This window comes from Peromyscus leucopus, chromosome 3 (assembly GCF_004664715.2).
Source record: "Peromyscus leucopus breed LL Stock chromosome 3, UCI_PerLeu_2.1, whole genome shotgun sequence".
NCBI classification, from domain to species: domain Eukaryota; kingdom Metazoa; phylum Chordata; class Mammalia; order Rodentia; family Cricetidae; genus Peromyscus; species Peromyscus leucopus.
The window spans coordinates 61,918,103-61,939,907 of record NC_051065.1 but is presented as its reverse complement, the minus strand read 5'-3'; the positions used below and the strand labels follow the sequence as shown (position 1 = coordinate 61,939,907).

At 46.8% G+C, this 21,805-nt stretch overlaps 1 protein-coding gene across 14 annotated transcripts in view; it reads left to right on the top strand.

Annotated features, from left to right (window-relative positions):
• Window positions 1-21,805, top strand: part of Prkag2 (protein kinase AMP-activated non-catalytic subunit gamma 2) — a 264,212-nt gene that overhangs the window by 231,992 nt on the left and 10,415 nt on the right. For 8 of the 14 annotated variants that reach the window (XM_028879514.2, XM_028879517.2, XM_028879515.2 and 5 more), the window contains 6 exons: window positions 3,416-3,522; window positions 13,123-13,204; window positions 14,855-14,913; window positions 16,575-16,620; window positions 18,399-18,453; window positions 19,574-19,700. In XM_028879514.2, coding sequence (XP_028735347.1) covers window positions 3,416-3,522; window positions 13,123-13,204; window positions 14,855-14,913; window positions 16,575-16,620; window positions 18,399-18,453; window positions 19,574-19,700 — 476 coding nt within the window. The remainder of the gene's footprint in view (window positions 1-3,415; window positions 3,523-13,122; window positions 13,205-14,854; window positions 14,914-16,574; window positions 16,621-18,398; window positions 18,454-19,573; window positions 19,701-21,805) is intronic. The other 6 variants (XM_037203733.1, XM_037203732.1, XM_037203731.1 and 3 more) reach the window with 1 other exon arrangement.

Here is a 21,805-nt window from a genome sequence, read left to right as displayed (position 1 = left end):
TTGATTTAGCTAATGAACAAAATGTCCTGTAAAGTGTCCTTTGGGGTTATATTTTATTGTTGCGAGTGTCTGTCTCAATTTCTTTCATCTGAACTCTGAAAGTGTAGATACTGAGCAAGCAGCTGGTAACTTGGGTGTACTAGACCAAACTGCTAGTACACAGAACAGGCTCTGAAGAAACCGGGTACTAACAGTGATGGGATGGCTGAAATGGATCAGAACTGCTGCTGTGAGGACCAAGCCTTCAGCAGCTCAGGAATTGAGGGGGAGCCTCGGAGTTGGTGGACTAGTTGCTCAATTTGACTTTTCTATCTGATTAAGTAAAACTTAGCTCTCTGGGGCTGGCGAGTGGGGCAAAACTTAGCTCTCTGAGGCCTTCGAAAAAGGAAACACATGCACATGCACACACAAACACACACGCACATGCACACACACGCTTTCAGGGTCTCTGTCATCTTTCTTAGCTCTTTATTTCTTTTCTTACCTCTATCCAGGTGTATCTCTTCTGTGTGTTCTTAATTTTTTTCCTTATAGCTTATGTGCCCCAGCAAAATCTTTCAAACAATATAAAAATTACAATGTGGTTATAATCTATTTTTTAAGTGAATGATTACAATGAATACAAGTAAAAAAAAAAACAATGTTTTCCATAGCCCTTACATGATTAACATTTTTTGTATTATAGATGAAAACAGATTATTCCCAAGAACCCACAAACATTCATGTCCAAGGAACTTGTTATAGATTAACAGAGTGTAAGCAAGCAAAATATTTTTTCAGCCAGTTCTTTACTGGAAGGCTGCATTTTGCGGTTACAAAGAAAGGATCAATCACTTTATTATTTATTAGAAAAGGTAATCTTATAAAAAAAATCTTAAAAAGAGTCATAAATCTAAACTTTTATATATGAAAAACAATCAGTCAACTCAACTTTAAATCCTCAGGGTGCATACCCACTCATCAACCATTTTTTATATCAGGAAGCTGAGGGCAGAAATGGGTATAAAGAATTAATCATCACTTTTGATCACCAACCCATCTATAGCAAGAAAAGCACATCACCTAATAATAACTGGGTTGTCTTTGTTCTTACTTCTTTATCTCAACAAGTCCCTCACCCAACCATTACAAGTGTGCCTTTCTAAACTTTAAATTGTTCCCCAAGATTTTCTACCTCAAAACCATTAACAAAAATATCTTAACCTTAACTAACAATTCTACATGTCAAATTCTTTCTAAGGGTGGTGGTTGAATTAATTAATCTGCTCCAGCAGCAATGCTTGGAAAAAGTCAGTCACTGTTTATAAGTACCAGTAACACTGCCGGGGGAGGGACTAGAGACCCCCCGAGAGTGACCCCCGTGATGACCATGAAGGCAACAGAGCTATGCTCGGTAACAGCATGGGGTCCTCAGGACTCATCAGGGGCTTTGCCTCTCCAGTGCTCACTCAGGCATGGCTTCGCCAACCACCCAGCCGTGTTCCATGAGTTCCAATGCTGCCTGTTGGTCCCCTCGCATGGCCCCCCCACACACAGAACCTTCCCGGCTTCTGTCCTAGCACTACAGTGTTGCTGTTCTTCCTGGGCGGGACCCCAGGTTTGTGGGAGATAAATATTCCAAGAAAAGATAGCAGCAGCCTGACTCACTTATCCATGCACTCAGCCGTCACCAGTTCTGAGCCCTCATAAGCCCACACCTTGTCCTTGGTGGTGTCTTTGACCGTGTGAGGACAGCCGACACAGTCCCTGTGTGGTTCCACGTGGAGGGCCTCACCCCTGGAACACTGGGAGCTGTGGGGGGCAGACGGGGGTGGCGAACCCCTGCTCTCCTGTTTGACCACCTCTGCCCACAGGCATCTGGTCGTCATGCTTCAGGGCAGGAAAAAACTACAGGTCATGCCCCAGGAACAACCCTTGCGCCCTGAGGCAGGCAGGGGTGCTGTCTCCTGCAGGAAGTCAGGTCTGCCCTCAGCCTCTCGAGTGCACTCTCAGATCTGCACTCTCCTTCACATCTTGGCCTCCAGTTGTGTCGAACCATAGCCTGCTGCTAGGTGCAGCCTTATTTCGAGGGCTTTTCTTTCCTCCTTCCCTGTCTTAGAGTCAGCTTTGGGAAGAACCTACGCCAAGCCATATGCGGTAGGTGTTTGTAAACTGAGTTCATTAATTAATTACTTGAGTAAGAGTCTGATCACTCAAAGAAATTGCCCAGGAGGGAAAATGGAGTTTAGAATGTACAGTGTTAACAAGATAGAAAGTGAAAGTTGATGAGAAAAACAGACCAGTGCTTTCAGAGGAAGAAGCCATTGAGACTTCCTGTCTGCCCCGCTCAGAGGCAAGGTAGGGATAGAGCACCCACTGTGTGCTCTTATGGGTGGTCACATTAGCTTTGAGGAAAGAGGATGAGACCTCGCCTTGTCATGTGTCTCTACAGCCACACTGGGCCCTGCCTGCTCACCGGAGGCAGTAAGGGGCAGTGATGGGAAAGGGGGCGTGGGAACCAGCCAAATCAGAGGATTAGGAACTGCCTAGGAGACGCGCTACTCTGCGGGGTGATTTAATTGGATGGCTTTAGTTTATTTTGTGTGTCTGGGCGTTTTACCTGCACTTATGTACGCACACTCCATGGGTGCTGCAGTGCCTGCAGAGGCCAAGCAAGGGTGTCAGAGCTCCTGGAACTGACAGCTGTGAGCCACCATGTGGGCGCCAGGAACCAAACCCAGGTCCTCTGCAAGAGCAACAAGTGCTCTTAACTGCTCGGAGCCTGAAGGCAAGCCTGCTTGCCATTCCAGACATTCGCTCTGTCCAGGAAACTCACTCCACACCCCAAAGAAGCCCAGCTGGAGCCGTGGAGCAGGAGCTGGCTGGCTGGCTTGCCAGACGGCTTACACTCAGCTAGCTTACCTGAGCAGGTGAAGACCTGGGAACGGTGCTTTCATTGTGGCTTTGCTATACTAGTTTCTTTTTTTCTTTTCTTTTTGTTTTTTTCAAGACAGGGTTTTTCTGTATAGCTTTGTGCCTTTTCCTGGAACTCACTTGGTAGCCCAGGCTGGCCTCGAACTCACAGAGATCCACCTGGCTCTGCCTCCCAAGTGCTGGGATCACAGATGTGCGCCACCACCGCCCCCACTAGTTTCTTTTAGATATGGGACTTTTCCAACTAGGTTCTTTACTTTTTCCTAAGTAGAAAATCATATCATATGCAAATCGCTTGGGAGATTTCTTTTCGGTCTGTAGACTTTCCCCGCATCTTGTCCTATTATGCCAACCAGAACTTCCAGAATTCTCCTGAGTAGAATTAGCAAGAGTGGATACCCTCTTCTCATCAAGTATTAGCAGTGGTCTCCCGAGTACACACTCTCTGTCAACTGAAATGGGATTTGTTCATTATAACTAACCCATTGCTTCTTCTTTTTAGCAGAAGACTCAGAAAGTGGCGTTTATATGCGATTCATGAGGTCACATAAGTGTTATGACATCGTTCCAACCAGTTCAAAGCTTGTTGTCTTCGACACTACATTGCAAGTGAGTACATCTGGCTTCCCTGATCTTCTGATGGCTTATTGGGGCAGCTGCTTGTGTGGATTCAGTCCAGCAACGGCAGCAGGTCTTTGCCGAGTCTTTCCACGAATCAAACCTTGGGCTGAGGTTTTGTCTGTATCCCCATGGTAACCTCATAAGGAACATGCTATTGCTACACTCATTGGACTGATACAGAAATTGAATTCCAGCTTAACAGAAATGGAAGTTTGATCCACAGACTTTTTATCCCCCAGCTAGTGTGGTAAGGTGCAGAATTTGAACGGAGGCTGTGGGTTGGCGCCTAAGCCTGTGTGTGCCAACCTCCCCTTCCCTGCTGCTGCTCTCTTGTCTTTCTTGGGTATTAAGTAAACTTATAATTATTATTAGAAAAGATGTCAAGGTGGATAGTTTCTTGAAAGAGAACTTTATTGGTCTATCCCAGCAGGAAATTTGAACCTGAGTATTTTGCTATTAAAATTGTATTTATTGGAGCTTATTTTTTTTATCAATATGGCTTACAATTACATGTGAAAGTTCTAATTTATATGTTCTAAGTATATGTTCTATATTTATACGTTCAGTGTAATAATCAAGTTACATCCAGTATATAAGATGTATATATGTATAGTACATATATGCACACATGTGCATGCACACAGACACATCACATCACGTAAGATTGTCTTCGCTTGTTTTCTTTTCTTTTCTTTTCTTTTTTTTTTATTTTTGTTTTTTTGTTTTTCGAGACAAGGTTTCTCTGTGTAGCTTTGCGCCTTTCCTGGAACTCGCTTTGGAGACCAGGCTGGCCTCGAACTCACAGAGATCCGCCTGCCTCTGCCTCCCGAGTGCTGGGATTAAAGGCGTGCGCCACCACCGTCCGGCTCTTCACTTGTTTTCTAAGAAGTAGATACTGAGCCAAGAACTTGTGGGCAAGTTGCTTGTGACAGATGTGCTCCCAGGAAAAACCCCAAAGATATGGCAAAAGAGACAGGACCCCGGAAGCCAGCAAGCATGTGATTTCAACAACGGCCTGTTGGGGGCAGCCTCAGCCCGAGACCCAGTGGAACCTTGAGCTCCCGGAAGAGCTGATCCTAGCCTCTTGTGTTCTGTCTGCATCCACAGCAGACCTGGGAGAGACCTCCCAGGCCCCTCCGGCTTTGCCCGGCTGCCTTTCACCTCCCACCACTGTTTGTTTGCACACGTTACACTGTAGAGGAAACCCCAGACCCTGGGAGCCGTTCCTCCGGGGAGTCCTGCCTTCTGCCCCCGCCACACAGGACCAACAGGAAGACAGAACTGGTTTTTGTTTTTGCTTAATTGCATTTTTAACTTTTTTTTTTTTTGTAAATTTATGGAAATACAATTGGTTTTGTAAATGGGCTTTAAGACCTGTGAGCTGGCAGGTTCTCATTGAACCGGGTAACCTTCAGGGTTCCTTTTAAGCCCCTAAGATTCTCTGACTCTTCGTCATTGAACAGAAGCAAACACATGATCACAGTAGGGAAGGTGGGCCTTGAAGTCATTCTAAGAAACGTCTCTACAGCTAGTGCTGCAAGTTTCAGTATTTAAATAACTAGAACATTCTGCAGGGTGGTGGCGCACGCTTTTAATCCCAGCACTCTGGAGGCAGAGGCAGGCAGGTCTCTGTGAGTTCAAGGCCAGCCTGGTCTCCAAAGCAAGTTCCAGGACAGGCACCAAAGCTACACAGAGAAACCCTGTCTGGAAAAAAAAAAAAAGAAAAGAAAAGAAGGAGGAGGAGGAAGGAAGGAAGGAAGGAAGGAAGGAAGGAAGGAAGGAAGGAAGGAAGAAGGAGAGAAGAAGATGATGATGATGACATTCCGAGTCTCCAAACAAACTGCTGGCCCAGCCATTACACCCTCACCCCTGCTTCCCCCACGCTGTCTTTCAGAAGCAGCAGCTCTTGGCCCTTCACTCTTACATAAGCAGCCACAAGTACCAATCTGCTGTTTACCTAGATTTTATTGTGCCCTGGGGTTGACACTCTCTGGAATTAAGAATTTAGCCAGGATGAGTCATATGTGAAAAATGTAATGCTTTCTGGATGCCCAAGGTCACTAATCCAGTAAATATCATTTCTGCAGTTAACCAAAGCCATGTGTATATCCCGTCCCAGAAGTCATTCACCCTGTGAGTCTCCGAGCTTGGAGGGAGCTGGAATTTATGAACAAAGAGACAGAGCATGGTAGTGGTGGTTAGAGCAAAGGGAAAGGTGTGTGTGAAGTTCTTGATGAAGACTAAATACAGCAGTGGTCCTTGACATACCCCGAGAGCTAAGAGAACAGGCCAGGGCCAGAGCGTCAGGACAACCTGAATGCCCGTTCCCAGAGTCTGTGAGTGAATGACTTCTAAAATGCACACACAGAAGACTGTAATGTGGCCATTAAGAAGAAAGAAAGAGTGAGGCAGAGTAGTACATGCCTGTAATCCCAGCACTTGGGAGATAGAGGGAGGGGGATCAAGAGTTCAAGGTCATCCTCAGCTACATGGTAAGTTAGAGGCTAGCCTGGGCTACTTGAGAAGCGTGTAGTCAGGCTTTTCTTTGGGCCACCAGCTCACAAACACACACACACACACACACACACACACACACACACACACAGAGAGAGAGAGAGAGAGAGAGAGAGAGAGAGAGAGAGAGAGAGAGAGAGAGAGAGGGAGGCTGAGACTTACATTAACTATGAAAGCTCGGCCTTAGCTTAGGCTCGTTTCTAACTAGCTCTTACAATTTAACCCATTTCTATTCATTTACTTTCTGCCCCATGGCTTCATTGCCTCATCTTCATCCTACCCATCCTGCTTGCTCTGTGTCTCCTGGTGTCTTCACCACCTTCTTCCCAGCGTCCTCTCTGCCCAGAAATCCTGCCTTAGCTATTGGCTGTTCAGCTTTTTATTAAACCAATCAGAGTGACACACTCTTCACAGTGTACAAAAGATTATTCCACAACAGAAGAGAAAGGAGGAAGGAAAAAGTTTGTTGAAAAATTATGTTTTCAAAAGGAGATAGAGAACAGCATGTGTAATAGCCACAGTACTCAGAGACTGATGGATCTGGTAAACCAAAGTCAGCCATGTCCAAGGAGACTAGAAGGGAGATGCTCCAGGGCCAGAGGATAGCCCTGACAGACAAGAGCAGAGTGGAACTGAGGTGCTGCGTCACCCTGAAACAAAGGAGGAAGACATTCCTGCTTAAGGCTTTCCCCGCTTGGGTCTCTCAAGACCCACTCGACCACCTACAAAGCCCCCGAGTTTAATACTGTCGTGAACTGAAGGCCCCGAGTCTCCCCTTTCCATCTCTCAGGCCTGAGGAAGCGGAAGTCAAATACGGTGTGGGACAGTGCCCACTCAGGGGTATCATCACCGTCACACCCTGGAGTGGACCATCGTGCTGCCCAGGGCCGCCCGGAATTATATCTGCAGGCCAGCCGTCGCCACCTGCCGAGCTCCAGGCAGAGGAAGGCACTGCAGACACCGGGGTCACCTCAGGGAAGGCAAGCACCGTCTCCACTGAACAGTGTGATTAGTGCCACCGTGCACACCAGCTGCCAGCTCGGGGGGCTGGGGGCTGCTGAGGTCGGGCTGCGGGGTTAGTTGTGGAGTCTCTGTCAGGGTCCAGCAATGAGCCAGGAATGATTTCCCAAATGGAAAGAATTGTCTTAGAGGAAGGCATGGCTGCGTCAGGATGTTTTTCTGGTGTGGGTTTTTTTTTTTTTTTGGGGGGGGGGGGGGTATGTCTTACTGATGGAAGTATCGTGTGACTTTCTAAGCATTGGCCTTGCTGTGTCATAGGCACAGTGGAAGAGCAGCCGGCCTTGCTTCACAGGCCGCAATCCCAGTGAAAACTGCTTTTGGAGCCCCTCAGTGCTAGTGTCCTAGTAGCACACGTACATGTCTACCTGCAGCCTCCAGAAGATCCACTCAGAGTCCTGTGGTGGCAGGTAGTCTCCTTCCAAAGGAGCATCAACCTTTGCACGTCCCCAGGGAGGCTCTCCTCATGTGATTTGCTAACCCAGTAGCCAGACGTTCCAGAAGCTTCCTATTCAACTGAAGTCCACAAGCCTCTGGAGAGCATCTGCATGATGTTAGGATCACACTCAGGAAAAGAGGAGACTGCCACAGCCTGAGCCTGGCGCCCGACTGTGCTTTTGGTGACCCCAGCTCTAGTGGACACACTACCTGTTATCTGATACCCAGAGCCCCCACCCTAACTAGAGGACTGGAGTGGCATTTTATGGTCAGAACTGACGACGACGACGTCCATTTCCTCGTGTCCCTGTTTGCAAGTCCCATGGGAAGGGCACCAGGCAGGGAACTCTGTATGTGAAAATGGCGTGGCCACAACCCAGTGCTATGAGGGACCTGGCCCAGACCGGAAACAGCTAGAGAACAGAATCCTCATTGCTGATGACTCAAGTCAGGCTTTTGGCCACTAGAGTTCTTGTTAAGTAGCTAAAATAAAATGAGAAGGTTGGGTCAGTTTCATTCCTGGGGACACGAATCGGTTAGCTGCCACCAGAGATCCCTATGGAGGCAGATCGCTCTGATTCCCACCCCTTCCTTGTTGCCCTTGATACGTACCTGCACCTGCCTTGGCTTGACTCCTGCACTGGCCCTCTGCCGCCCGGGAATACCGTTCCCACGGAAACCAGCAAGGCTGCTCCAGGTGCCCTCTGCGTAGTGGTACAGCACTGCCCCCAGTTACAGCACGTGCATTCTTCTACAGCTCAAAGAGAGTGTCCTCAGGCGCTGAACATGCCAGTGTTCCTGTCTTCATTATCCTGTAGGATATCCCAACCTTACTTAACAGGGCCTTAACATGCCCTGAACTTAGGCACCCATTGAGCAGCCAGACCCTCTCCTAGCTGCACAGGCAAAGCATTAAATGAGCCCACCTGTAGCGCTCCGTTCCGCTGGCCAAGTGTTAAATTGCTTTTTGGCCTGTTCTCACACATTCTTTCCACGTCTCTGCAGATGTACGATAGCAAGATGTCACAGTTCGTTCTGTGTGTAAGCTCTTTCCTGCTGTGGGGCACGAGGAAACCTGTCCCCAGCAAGAAGGTGACAAGACTGACTGGGATCATCTTGAGAAGAATGAGGCCTATGTCACGTTCACCCATGGAAGTCTGTCACGGGGTTTCTAGCAAAGAAAGATGATTCTTAGACAGTGGCAAGCCAGCCCTGAGAGGCTGGGAGAAAGGCCAAGATTCTGGAATGTGGTGGTCAAGCCTATAGTCTCAGCACTCAGGAGACAGAGGCAGGAGAATTGCTGCAAGTTCAGTCCAGCCTGCTCTACATAGCAAGACCATCTCAGAAAAGGGGGGGAGGGGGAGCTAAACACACACACACACACACACACACACACACACACACACACACACACACACGTCATCTGAAGTGAAATAGGATATAACCAGAAGAGGGATGCACAGTATAATTTTAATTGAGATGAAAATTATGATGCACAAGGGAAATAGGATGCTGAAGATTCTCAAGGCAAGAAGAAAGGAAGAACTGGTCCCCTTGCTCACGATGAGGGCCCTGGTGTGGCTGGAACCTGCCTCCTCAGCCTGTGCTGCTTTCATCGTCGGGGACAATGGTCAGGAGCTAGGAAGGGAGAAATAGTAACAGAGGAAGATCATTTAGAGATGATGAAATGTTGTCTCTGAACAGAACTGAGTCTGACTCCTGTCCAGACCTATCACATCCTGATACAGTAAGAGATGGTAGAGATTACTGGTCCCTCTGTGATATCAGAGGCCCTGTGGAAACAGATCTGATATGAGGGAAGGAAAAGGAGGGGTCTCCCCCAGCAGCGTGAACGGAGCCTCTCGAGAATTCATGGCATGCCCATGCACACACACACACACATACACACACACGCACACGCACACAAGCAGTGCTTGAGCCCAGTGTGGTCTGTGCACACCTGTGATCCCAGCACTTGCCAGGTCGAAGCAGGAGGATCAGAAGTTTGAGATGAACCAGGACTACAAAACCCTGTCTTTAAAACAAACTGAACTGGTGCTCTGCAGTTTCCTCTTCCGTGACTAATTTCAGGGCCTGGGGACACTTGGAACTGAAGCATTGAGGAGCAGGAGTTTTAGGCAGATTGATCAGCAAAGTCATCATGAGAAAGCAAAAATTTCTTCATGCTTTTGAGGAGTCAAAATATGTAAATATTGACATTAAACCTCGAGGAGCTAGCTCAGTGGTTAAGTGCACTTGTTGCTGGTGCAGAGGATCCAGGTTCGGTTCCCAGTGCCCACGTGGCAGCTCACAACCACCTGCAATTCCAGTTCCTGGAGAGCCAACACCCTTCTGACCTCTGTGGGCCCTGCACATGCATACATGCAGACAAAACACTGCATACATAAAGTATTTTTTAATCTTTTTTTTAAATTAAGCACCCACTTCCATAATTTTCTTCTGCTGGGTGAAGGTTTTTCCAGTTTTTAATGTCAAACATAGTAACCACATTGAACATCTTTGATTCAAGAAATCCCACTCACCAATATAATCCAGTAGAAACAAGCTATAGTACAAATAGGTAGGAGTGGTTTTGTGATTCTTGATATAAGCTGTGATGAAACATGACCAAAAGCAACTTGAAGAGGAAGGGGTTTATTTCTATTACAGTTTCATATAAACAGTTCATCACTGAAAGCAGTGAGATCAGGAACTCACACAGGGCAGGAACCTGGAGGCAGGAGCTGATGCAGAGACCATGGAGGGGTGCTGCTTACTGGCTTGCTCCGCATGCTTTCCTGTAGAACCCAGGACCACCAGCTTAGGGATGGCACCACTCACAATGGGCGGGGCCCTCCACATTAGTCACTAATTAAGAAAATTCCCTCCGGGCTTGCCTCCAGCCTGTTCTTAGGGAGGCATTCTCTTGAGGTTCTCCTCTGTCAGATGATTTTTTAGCTTGTGTCAAGTTGACATAAAACTGTCCAGCACAAACGCATTACTTAAAATAGTGCTGATGGGCCAGCAAGGTTCTCACTGGGAAAGATACTTGCCACCAAGCCCAATAACCAGAGTTCTGTCCTCAGGACCCACATGTAGGAGAGAGCTGACTGCCACAATTGTCCTCTGACTTCCGCATGTGCTCTGTGGCATGCGTGATCTGTCCCCATACACACACACAATAAATGAAGGTAGTAAAAAATTAAAATAATTCTCATATTAGGTAAGACGTAAAAGCATATGTTTAAGCTGGGTGGTGGTGGCGCACACCTTTAATCCCAGCACTCGGGAGGCAGAGCCAGGCGGATCTCTGTGAGTTCGAGGCCTGCCTGGGCTACAGAGCAAGATCCAGGACAGGCACCAAAACTACGCAGAGAAACCCCGTCTCTAAAAACAAAAACAAAACAAACAACAAAAAAGCATATGTTTGTATAACTGAGACAGAATACCCCAGATAAACACCTTCAAAGGGAAGACCTTGGTTATGGCAGTTCCCCAGGTTGCCACCCACTGTCACTTTTTCTGGTTAGGTTGGGACTATGGCAGCTTGGTACATCATGGTGAGAGCAGGTGGCAGAGAAGGCTTGTTCACCCCATGGTGGTGGGAAGCAGAGAGACAGAAGGGAAAGAGAAGGGCCAGGGGTGGCGGACTACCTGGAATCCTAAAACCCAGAAGCTCCGGAGGCGGATGGACACAAGTTCCAGACTAACTTAGGCTGTACAGGGAGAGCCTATCTCAAAAAAAAAAAAAAAAAAAGAAGAGGCATAGGGTCCCCATGTCCTTCAGGGCCACACCCCCAGTGGCCTAACTTCCTTCCACGCAGGCGTTTGGGGACCACTCTAGGGTCCACACCACAGCAGCAACTCTGAACAATGTTTTAGTGTTTGATTTGCATTCCTTGAATTATTAATGATCATAGGATGTTTTCCTTGTTTGCATTGTGCTGTTTAGAGGGTTATTTTCAGCCCTGAGCTTGTGACTACTAATAAATCAAGTGTGACACCTTACAGTGTCCCTAAGGATGTGTGTTAGAGCCGAACAAAGTGCCGTATGTTAACACGCCGAGCAGCGCCTGCGCCTTCCCAGCCCCAGAGCCCGTGCCGTCTAGTGCCGGGAAGTGCAGTTATTGCTGAATGCCTTTCTCATCTTCAGGGGGATGGGGAAACGTGTTGTTTGTTGTGATTTTTAATATAATGACCAATTATCATTTCAAATAATTCAGTATAACTGTTTGAGATAAATTATCAATCACACATGGGAGAAATTAAGCGGTTATTTAATTATTTTGTATAATTTTAATTACAGAAAATCTGTGTATGCAAGAATATTTAGTTACAGCAAAGAAAAAAAAATTTGAAGTTGTCTTTCAGTTTCAAAAAAATAACCCCCACTCCTTTTACCAGGTGTGGCCAGCCTGCAGGCCGTAAGCCATGTGCAACCAGCGTGCTCTGAATGCAGCTGAACACAAAATTGTAAACTTACTTAAAAATCTTATGAGGGCTAGGGAGATGGCTTGGTGCTCAAACCATTTGCCACAAGTGTGAGGACCTGAGTTCAAATCCCCAGGACCCATATAAAAGGCTGGCCTTGGTAGTGCATGTCTGAAATCTGCTGCTCCTATAGTGTGAAGGGAGGTTCAGACCGGAGGCTCTGGAAACCTGCCGTCAGTCAGGTAGCCTGGTGCTTGCAGCAGCCAGCAGCAGAGAAGACACCCTGTCCTGAACCAAGGTGAAAGGCAAGGGCCAACACCAACACAGGAAGTTGTCTTCTGACCTCCACACGTGTGCCCTCACTCATGCACACCTACATACACACGTATACATACATGCAAAAGGAAAATATGAAGGTTTTGTGAGTTTTTTTGTGATTTGATTGCATTGTGTTGTAGAATATTAAAGATGTGTTACATTTGTTTATGCTGGGGAAGATTTGTTTAATGATACAAAAATGTGTCTCTTTTTATGTTACATTTGTTTAACTCTGTGAAGCTGTGTTACTTTGCCTGTCTAAAACACCTGATTGGTCTAATAGAGAGCCAAACAGCCAATAGCAAGGCAGGAGAAAGGATAGGTGGAGCTGCCGGGCAGAGAGAATAAATAGAAGGAGGAATCTGGGAAGAGAGGATCACAGAGCAAGAAAAGAAGGGGCAAGCCACCCAGCCAGACACAGAATAAGAAGTAAAAGATATACAGAAATAGAGAAAGGTAAAAGCCCAGAGGCAAAAGATAGATGGGATAATTTGATGTTATGAAAAGATGGTTAGAAACAAGCCAAGCTAAGACCGGGCATTCGTGAGTAAGAATAAGCCTCTGTGATTTATCTGGGAGCCGGGTGGTGGGCCCCCCAAAGAGCCAAAAGAGTAAGCAACAAACAACTGCAGCACTGCTGGAGTGAGAGCTTTGCAAAGGTGACAGTGTCGTGTCACAGTGTCAACAGGCTGGACACGTCTAAATACCTTTAGCTAGGCTACACAAAACCTTTTGCTAACAAGTGTTATTTGTAGCCTATCAAACTTACATCGATAGTTACTGGTAAGATTTGGTTGAAACCTTAGTTGAGAGTATTTTCCTTCTGAAATGGGGACTTTAAAAGGATGTTTTGTTTCTGGTTTCTCTCAGGTTAAAAAGGCCTTCTTTGCCTTAGTAGCCAACGGAGTCCGCGCAGCGCCTCTGTGGGAAAGTAAAAAGCAGAGCTTTGTAGGTGAGTGGCCGAGCTGGGGAAGGCTGTCCGGGAAGGGACCCCCTATCCATGCAGAGTGCTCCACATTCCATCCCTGTTGGTTCAGCCTGATAGACATTTTCCAAATTGAAGAACATTCTGGCTTTTGCATACTGAACCAGACCAGACCACTAGTGAATTTAGGACAATTGGCCTTATTGCTGTCTTTTTTGCTTTTCAGGTGTTTGAGGGTTTTTTTTTTTGGGGGGGGGGGAATTGTTCTTTTAATTTTGCAATTTCTGAACACTCTAAAGGAGGTTTTGTCTATCAGCTTAGGGAGCAAAATGACCAGATGTGGTCAGATGAGCTGAGGGCCCTTGCCCTGGTCTGTGCTGGCTCTGTTCAATCACTGTTCATCACTGTGTAAATGACAGCAAGCTTCATATGAATATAATCAGTGTCTGCTAAAGCCCTGGATATGGTGATACATGCCTATAAACCCAGCACGTGGGGTGCAGAGGCAGGAGGATTACAAGTTCCAGCCTGAGCAAGACCTTGTCTGGAATAGCTAAGAGCTAGGGGCGTCGTTCAGTGTTACCAGGACTGCCTTTGTTGTGCAAGGCCCTGGGTGTGACCGTAGCATTGAAAGGGAAAAGGGCGTGTGCCTCCCAACTGTGTAAACACTGTCACATCTGACCCCAGACAGAACAGCCAGACAATGTTGTCCCTCTAGACACTATTCTGAAAGTAACCCCTTCAGTCTGCGCTTCCTCTGGACTATCATGTTCTTTTTTGTTTCTGTTTTTCGAGACAAGGTTTCTCTGTGTAACAGCTCTCTGGCTGTCCTGGAATTCACTTTGTAGACCAGAACTCAGAGATCCACCTGCCTCTGGGTCCTGAGTGCTGAGATTAAAGGCGTGCACCACCACCACCACCACCACCACCACCACCTCCCGGCACCTCTAATTGTTCTTGTGGAAAACATTCCTTTTTGTCATCCTCACTGTTGTAGTTTCCAGCACGTAGTAGGCCTGCAGTGAGTGGTGGCGACTCTGCTAAAGCCATTGTGTTCAGAATGCTTCTCAGGAGACGGTCCAGATGCCCCAGAAGTCCCACCAGCATAGCACTTAGGGAATTTCTGCATCTCTGCTGAATCATTTAAAACTAGTCACATGCAGCTACAATTCTTTGTGGTATTTTATGAGTGTTGGTGCGTTCTCTGTCCATCAGGCTTCAGTTTGCATTTCTAGGCTAGTGTGGGAAATACATGTTCTTTCTTTACTACACGAGATTGAGCCTGAGATCTTGGGTTGTATTTTGCAAGACTTTCTAGTAAACATTGCAGATTCACTTGCCACTAAAACCTTTCCTTCTCTGTGTCTTTTTGGCATGCATGAGAGGCCCGAGATTGATGTCAAGAATCATCCTCCATCATTTGCCCACTTTATTCTTTGAAGCAGGGTCTCTCAATCAAACCCAGGGCTTGCCAGTATGCCTGGTCTCACTAGCCAGCTCTGGGATCCCCTGCCACCTTCTAAGGCTGGAATTACAAGTGGGCCACCACACTGACCGATGATTCTGAGGATGCAGACTCCTGTTCTCACTTACGTGGCAAATGCTCTAACCACTGAGATGTCTCACTTAGTTTCTTGGTCACTTAGTTTCATTTTAACCTGTGATTCTTTGTTCCAGGGATGCTCACTATTACAGACTTCATAAATATACTACACAGATACTATAAATCACCTATGGTAAGTGGCTTAGACCTCACTGTGTGTGTGGTTAGGATGGGAGAGGATTTTCCCAGTATGTATAATAGATAAGGAACTTAAGTATAAGACTTCCAACCCAAGTAAACAGTGAGCTTAGCCTCATAGCATTTAATTGACATTTGAAGAAGGCACCAGGAAAAAAGAGTATTAACTGCTTTCTTCAGCTTCCAGAATTATCCATTCTGATTTATTGCCCTGGCATGTGTAAGTTTCTGCTGCTTGATGACTAGCCCCATGTGGTGTCTGCAGTACCAGCATTAGGACCAGGAAGGGCGGTGCCTCCCCCCCCCCACTTCCTCTTAGTGGTTGGCCTACGGCCTCACCCTGGAGATAACGTGGCCACAGCTCTCTTTTTGCAGGCCTCTTTTTGCAGGCCTCTTGCTCTGAGTGGAGTTTGAGAATCGCTCATCACCCATCCAGGATTTATTTTTCTTACTTATTTCAGTTCTGGGGGGAAACCCAGGGCTTTGAGCTTGCTGGGCAATGCTCCACCATGGCGCTACCTTACCCCCAGCCCTCCTTCATGGTTATAGCCACTGTAAGGAAACCAGACAGACGTACAAATCAAAACTGAAGCAACTCAGTTCGGGCTCTTTCCTGCCAAGTTGGGAAAGACTATTCTGGATGCCGTTGGTGATAGACGCCACAGCACGCCGCCCACATCTTCTAGCAGGGCAGTGTGAATGGAAACCCCAGTCTGCCCTGTATCAGACACCTCTTGGTCCGGTTTGGTTTGGTTTGCTGCAGTGGGAGGACAGTTGTATGTTTGATTTAGCTAGTTCTACTGTTAGGGTATCTAAAAGGCAGAAGATACCTTTTAGTTAGCGTGTTATTAGGTGACGCTCATTTGTCCACTAATATGCATTATTTAACAAGGGAACGCGCTCTGAGAAGTGTGTCATCAGTTGACCCCATTGTGTGAGAACAGCCAAATGTTTTTACTCAGACTGAGATGACCGCATTTGTGGGTTCTGAAAGTCAAGTCTGTGATCCATCGTTTCATGAAGCTGTCACTGCGTGGCACATGGCTGTAATTCCCACATAAAATACAAAAATGAGTTTCTTCACGAGGAAAACTCTAGAAGGACGATCTTTATATGTAGGGCTCGGAAGGTAGAAACTGGCCTGTGAGAAGGGAGGAGGGGCTGTAGTGGGTAGGGGTGGGGATAAGAGAGGATGAAGAACTACCTTTGGCTTAAAAACAGCAGGAGGGGCCACTTGTGGGAAGGAAGGGGACAGTGGAGGAGAAGAGGAGACGCAGGGCGAATAAGAATGATGTAGAGAGATAAATACCCTACAAAAGCAAAAATGCCACCATGAGACCTGTTATTTTTATCTGCTTAATAAAAAATTGTAATTAAATATCCCACTTAGAGAAAAATGAAGTTTTATCTAACTTTAACTATCCTGTCTTAAATGTGTGATGAAGAACAGCAGATGCCATATAGCAAATCTCTGTGGTTGTTTATTAAATTCAAAATTGGGGGGAAAAAGTCATGAACAGGCCTAAGCTCTTTTTTGGTACTTGAAGCTACATTCTCCTGTGTCCCCCAGTGTTCTGATTATAAACAGAGAAGCAGAGCGCACTGCTTGCTGTTGTGGATGCTGACACTTGTAGACATGGTTTTTCTTATTCGCAGGTACAGATTTATGAATTAGAGGAACATAAGATTGAAACGTGGAGGGGTAAGCACCGCCAGGTCTTAAACTCTTGAGTATCTGGAGAAAATGTTACCTGAAAAGCATGTTTGAGTGTGCCAGGTCATTTCCTGCACTTCATTACAACCTGCTAGTTAAAACACTCTGGTTTTCATTTTGAGGGTCTTCCCTACCAACTGTGCACGTTGTCACACGTGCGTGGCCTTACACTAGGTCTGGAGCTGTACAGATGTATGATCTGACCACTGAGAAGCACCCTCAGATATCTGCTCACCATGGCCCAATATGGGACAGAGCAAGCTTCCGCTCTGATAAGCTGAATTACGCTTTTACCAATTCAGCAAAACGAGGACAAGAACAATTCTAACTGAACGGTTCAGATGGACTAACAAGGAAATTGTTTCAGGAACTCCTCGTGGGCTAGAGAGATAGTATGGGAGGAAAAGGCTGGTTGTGCGAGCCTGAGCTCAGTCCCCAGAATCCATGTCAAAGAGCCAAGCACAGGAGGGGGCACTTACCAGCCCTGGAGACAGGGACAGGTGACTCTGGGGACTCAGTGGTCAACCAGCCTGATCAAATCAGCGAGACCAGAGTCCGTGAGCAACTCTGTCTCAAAAAACAGGACAGAGAGCTTCTGAGGTGTTCTCTGGCCCCCCACACAAGCATGTGTACACACAGATACATACACTCATACATACAAAAGAATTCTGTTTGCCACACCAAAATTCACCCTTTACAGTCAGGTTATTTTTGCCTACAGTGGGACCAGTTTTTAAACTCTTGTTCCATGATGGGAAGGTTGTCATCTCAAAGACTCATAGTGGGCAGGGCACAGGACCCAGGCTGGTCAGAGCATAAGTAAGCGCTCAAGGCGAAGCCTGGGTAGAAGGGGAGGGACCTACTACAGGGCATTTTTTAGCTAGGTATTAGAAGTCTGTTTTGCTGTTCCCATCATGTGCTTGACAGGATGACCAGCCTTCAAAGGTGTCTGAGAAATCATACCCTCCACTTGAGTTCTCCAGACCTCTGCGGCCCCTTTTAATTTCCTGTGATTTTGAAATCTTGCCAAGGGATGTGTTTTATTGAGCATGGCTTTATCAAGGCAGGCTAAATGAATTAAGTCAGCATGGCATCCAGATGGCCTGTCAACGACATGATTAACAACACCAAGACAAGCCCTTCTCATCAAATCCTGCTGTATGCATTCCGTTGAGCCTGGTTTAGGTGTATTTACACTTCCGCCTACGGGGTTGTTTGAAGGTGTGATAATATCAGGACGGTCTCAGATACCTTCTGTGTGCAGACCTCAGCAAAACCAATTAATTACAGTTGATTTCTTTACAAAGAAAATGTGCATATGCTGGCAAGATTCCCAACATGCCCTGGGTTTTGAGCATCAGTGAAATAAAATGAGATCATTTGAAGAGAACAACATTGCTTAAAGTGGTGCTCTCTCTGCATTTATGAAAATTGCTCTAAACGATTCTGTAAAGGTTTCATTTCTTGAGAGTAATGTGGACTTGATAGGACCCAGTGGCCTCTGCTACCATTTGTCTGCATCCATGTTTCCTGATGTTAGCATCATCTTTGGAAACATTGGAGCCTTTTCCTATATTTGATTTTTCTTCAAACACGTCCTGAAAACATGACTTAAAATAACCAAGACTGTACCCTTAGTTTAGGGTAAATCATCTTTTATTTGGGTTTCTAGTTGTCTCCTGCAAACTGGAGGATATTTTAATGTAAAGTAGCATTGCACACAGCAGATCTAAAACTAACTGTATGTTTTCCTTCTACAAATGCAGAGTTATACTTACAAGAAACCTTCAAGCCTTTGGTGAATATCTCTCCAGATGCAAGGTAAACATGGAAGCTTCTTCTCTCCTGTGAAACATTCTCTGCAGTTTAGGTGTCTCATTGCCATGATAGGTAACTAGAAGTAGACAGACAAGTCCCTCAGTCTGGATAGGACCAACCTCCTTAATGCAAGTAGCGTGCCAGAAGGTGAGAGATGTTAGAAACCACAGCAAAGCCAGGCATGGTGGGATCTAGCACGCAGGGGAAGCTGCCATAAGAAGACTGCATGTTTGAGGCCAGCCTGGGCTATACACATAGCAAGCCCAGGGCTATCCTGGACAGCTTAGCAAGACCTAAGAGAGGAGGGAGAGGGTGGAACAACCGTGTAGATCCAAGTGGTTGGGAATGGGCTATGAGGTTGATGATCCGGGCCAGTTTCAGACATCCAGCTTTCCTGCGGCAGCATCGGTAGAGGGATCCTCTTACAGCTACCCATCTCAGGGCTTCACTCCTGACCCCAGCATTTGGTCCGAGGGGCCGGATCCTGGGAGCAGCAGTGAAACATCCCCAGAGTGGTGTCAATCCAGACCAGAGCCATCCTAGAAGGAGCAGGAAGGGCGAATAATCAGGACTGGCAGAGCAGGTGCTCAGCTCTCTCTGGCTCTCAGCACGAGACGGACAGAGTAGGAGACATTTTTAAAGCCCAAGAGCTGTAGAGAGAGAAGACACTTGGTTTGTCCCCTTATTTCCAGATCTTGGGGGAAGGTACACTCCGCAGGCTTCTTGGAGACAGTGGCGGGGGCAAGGAGGACACGGGGCAGTTCCCCAAGGTGGGCTGGCAGGGCGGGCAGACGCCCTGGGAGTCTGGCAACCCATCCCCAGTGCTGAGGTCACTGCTGGCTTTCCAGAAGGCTTAAGGTTTGCCTCTTTCAAACAAAATCCCTGGACACACTACTAACAACCGGCCTTGCTGGCGCTCCATGTTTCCCTCTCGAGTTTGAGACGCATCAACAGATGGGCGGAGAGCTCCCATGTAAAGCTTTGCGGTGACCGTTTTAAGCTGGTGTGACCCTCTTCTTATGGTGGTATAAAAGCAGGGAAAATACTGGAAAGCTGGGGTGGTCCGAAGTCTTTCTGATCTCTCTTGAAAGCCTCCTAATGACTCTAATGGCTTTTCCCGCAGCCTCTTCGATGCTGTATACTCGTTGATCAAAAATAAAATCCACAGATTGCCAGTTATTGACCCTATCAGTGGGAATGCACTTTATATACTTACCCACAAAAGAATCCTCAAGTTCCTCCAGCTTTTTGTAAGTAGTCCCTAAAGATGCAGTTGCATTGCCTGTCACTTACGTCAAGTAAATGGGCTCCTGTTGCTCTTGGTAGAAGAAACCGGTAGTTCTAAGGGCTCCATTTTGCGGCATTTCAGTTTCTCAACTCACTATACTGTGTGCACTGTGTGTTCTCCAAGTGGATGCCAGCTCAAATGCTGTAATATTTTAGGCCAAGTATGAAAGTACTAAAACTGGGAAGTGCCCCCTGAAGATGGGCATCTCTCGTGCACGGGCAGCTAAAGCAGTTTCTCAGTCTGGTTGAGGTCTGCTGCACCAGATGGATGGAGCCACGGTTTAGGGCAGAAGTTGCTTCGTGGTGCCTTTGTTGAGGTCATGGTTTTAGAAACAGGAGCAAAAAAAAAAAAACACCGTCCCGGGGGTGATCTCGTTCTCACCTGCAGCAGCATCAGAGAATCCCAAGGCAAGTCAGATGTAGGCAAGAGACGCACCATAGTGCACTTCTGTGGTTTGTGTTCAAACCTCCGAGACAGGGAGTATTATTAGAGGAGGCTCCGTGGGAGCAGGAATGTGCCAGGAGGCTTTCGTGCCCCGCCCCCATCACCTGTGCTAAATGTGGAGTTGAAGTCATCAGTCAGGAGGACCAGTGGAAGTGTTGATGGTTCAGAAAGGTCATTTGAAGTTTTCTTTCTAACGGAAATAAGAAACACTTAAAAGCTGCTTCCTGTCTGCAGCTTCCCACTAGGCATGCAAGCCCGAAGTCCGGCCCAAGTTGCTCTTTTGTTTGTTTGTTTGTTTGGTTGTTTTTTTTTTTGTTTTTTTTTTTTTTTTTTTGGTTTTTGTTTTTTCCAGACAGGCTTTCTCTGTGTAGCTTTGGTGCCTGTCCTGGATCTCGCTCTGTAGACCAGGCTGGCCTCGAACTCACAGAGATTCACCTGGCTCTGCCTCCCGAGTGCTGAGATTAAAGGCATGTACCACCACCGCCCGGTCCAAGTTGCTCTTCTGGATGCAGCCTTGCAAGACCAGGGGCTTACTGAGGTGTCAAGGGTTTAGAGACACGCATTGGTGATCCAGCTGGTCACATAGTTTAATAGGCATAGTAGGCATACGGAGACAAGTTGTATTTCCTGATTAAATGAATGCTAAGAAATCAGGAGAGGAATAATTTGCCAAAGAGCCCATGACATTTAGTAGGCAGCCTAGGAAGGAAGAGCAGTTTTTGTCCACCAGTCGGTTACAGTGGAGTGTGGCAGCCTCGTGTGTTGAGACATCATAGGAACCAAGGGCTTGGGTGAAGAGGCAGGTGCTCTGGACCCACATTTGCCAGGCTTGGCAGCTCAGCCCCCTAGAGCCCGTCTGTGACAGTTGACCCACTGGCAGGCACATCCTGAGAGCTTTACACAAGGCATCCTTATCCCTGCCCAGTTGGTGGTGGTAATGCTGTTTATATTGCCACTCACCTCATCTGTGGAGAGGAAGAGGGTTGCCTTATATTTGAACCAATATGGCAGCTAGAACCTTGCAGCCAAATATTCAGCCATAGGTTGTCAGATAAAAACACGTATTTTAAATAAAGAAGCATCATAGCCTGGTTTTTACTTCATTATCAGGATCATGTGGAGAAAGGGTAGTGATACCCTTGCAGGCATTTGAGAAGCAGGCAGTCTGTGTTGAGATGGATTAGATGACCTAATAGGTCTTTCTCTTTTTTCTCTAAATTTCTAGGAATCTCATGATTTGAATATTGATGAACTCTTTGACTTGAACATTTTGTTTCTTCTAACTGTTCATCTTTTCCTGATAATTATAAGGTACACCAGAAGGCTGGCGTCAACTGTGCCCTTTATAAAAGGTGGATCTTTGAAACCGTAGACCTTACTTTGTTGTAGTTCGGCCTGATCCTAGACTTCCTTCCAACTTACCCCTCCTCCTCTGAAACAGTCGGAAGAGGAAAGTTCGTTTGTTAAAGGTTCCTCCCGCTCTGTGCAGCTAGTTTATTCCTTGTTGTTAATCGTCAGAAACTGGATTCATCTGGGGAGAGGACCAGCTGTGGAGGTGGGCTGGACCGAGCAGCAGCTTGGTCTCAGCCATTCGGCCCTAGGGTCACTTCAGGTCCCGGGGCT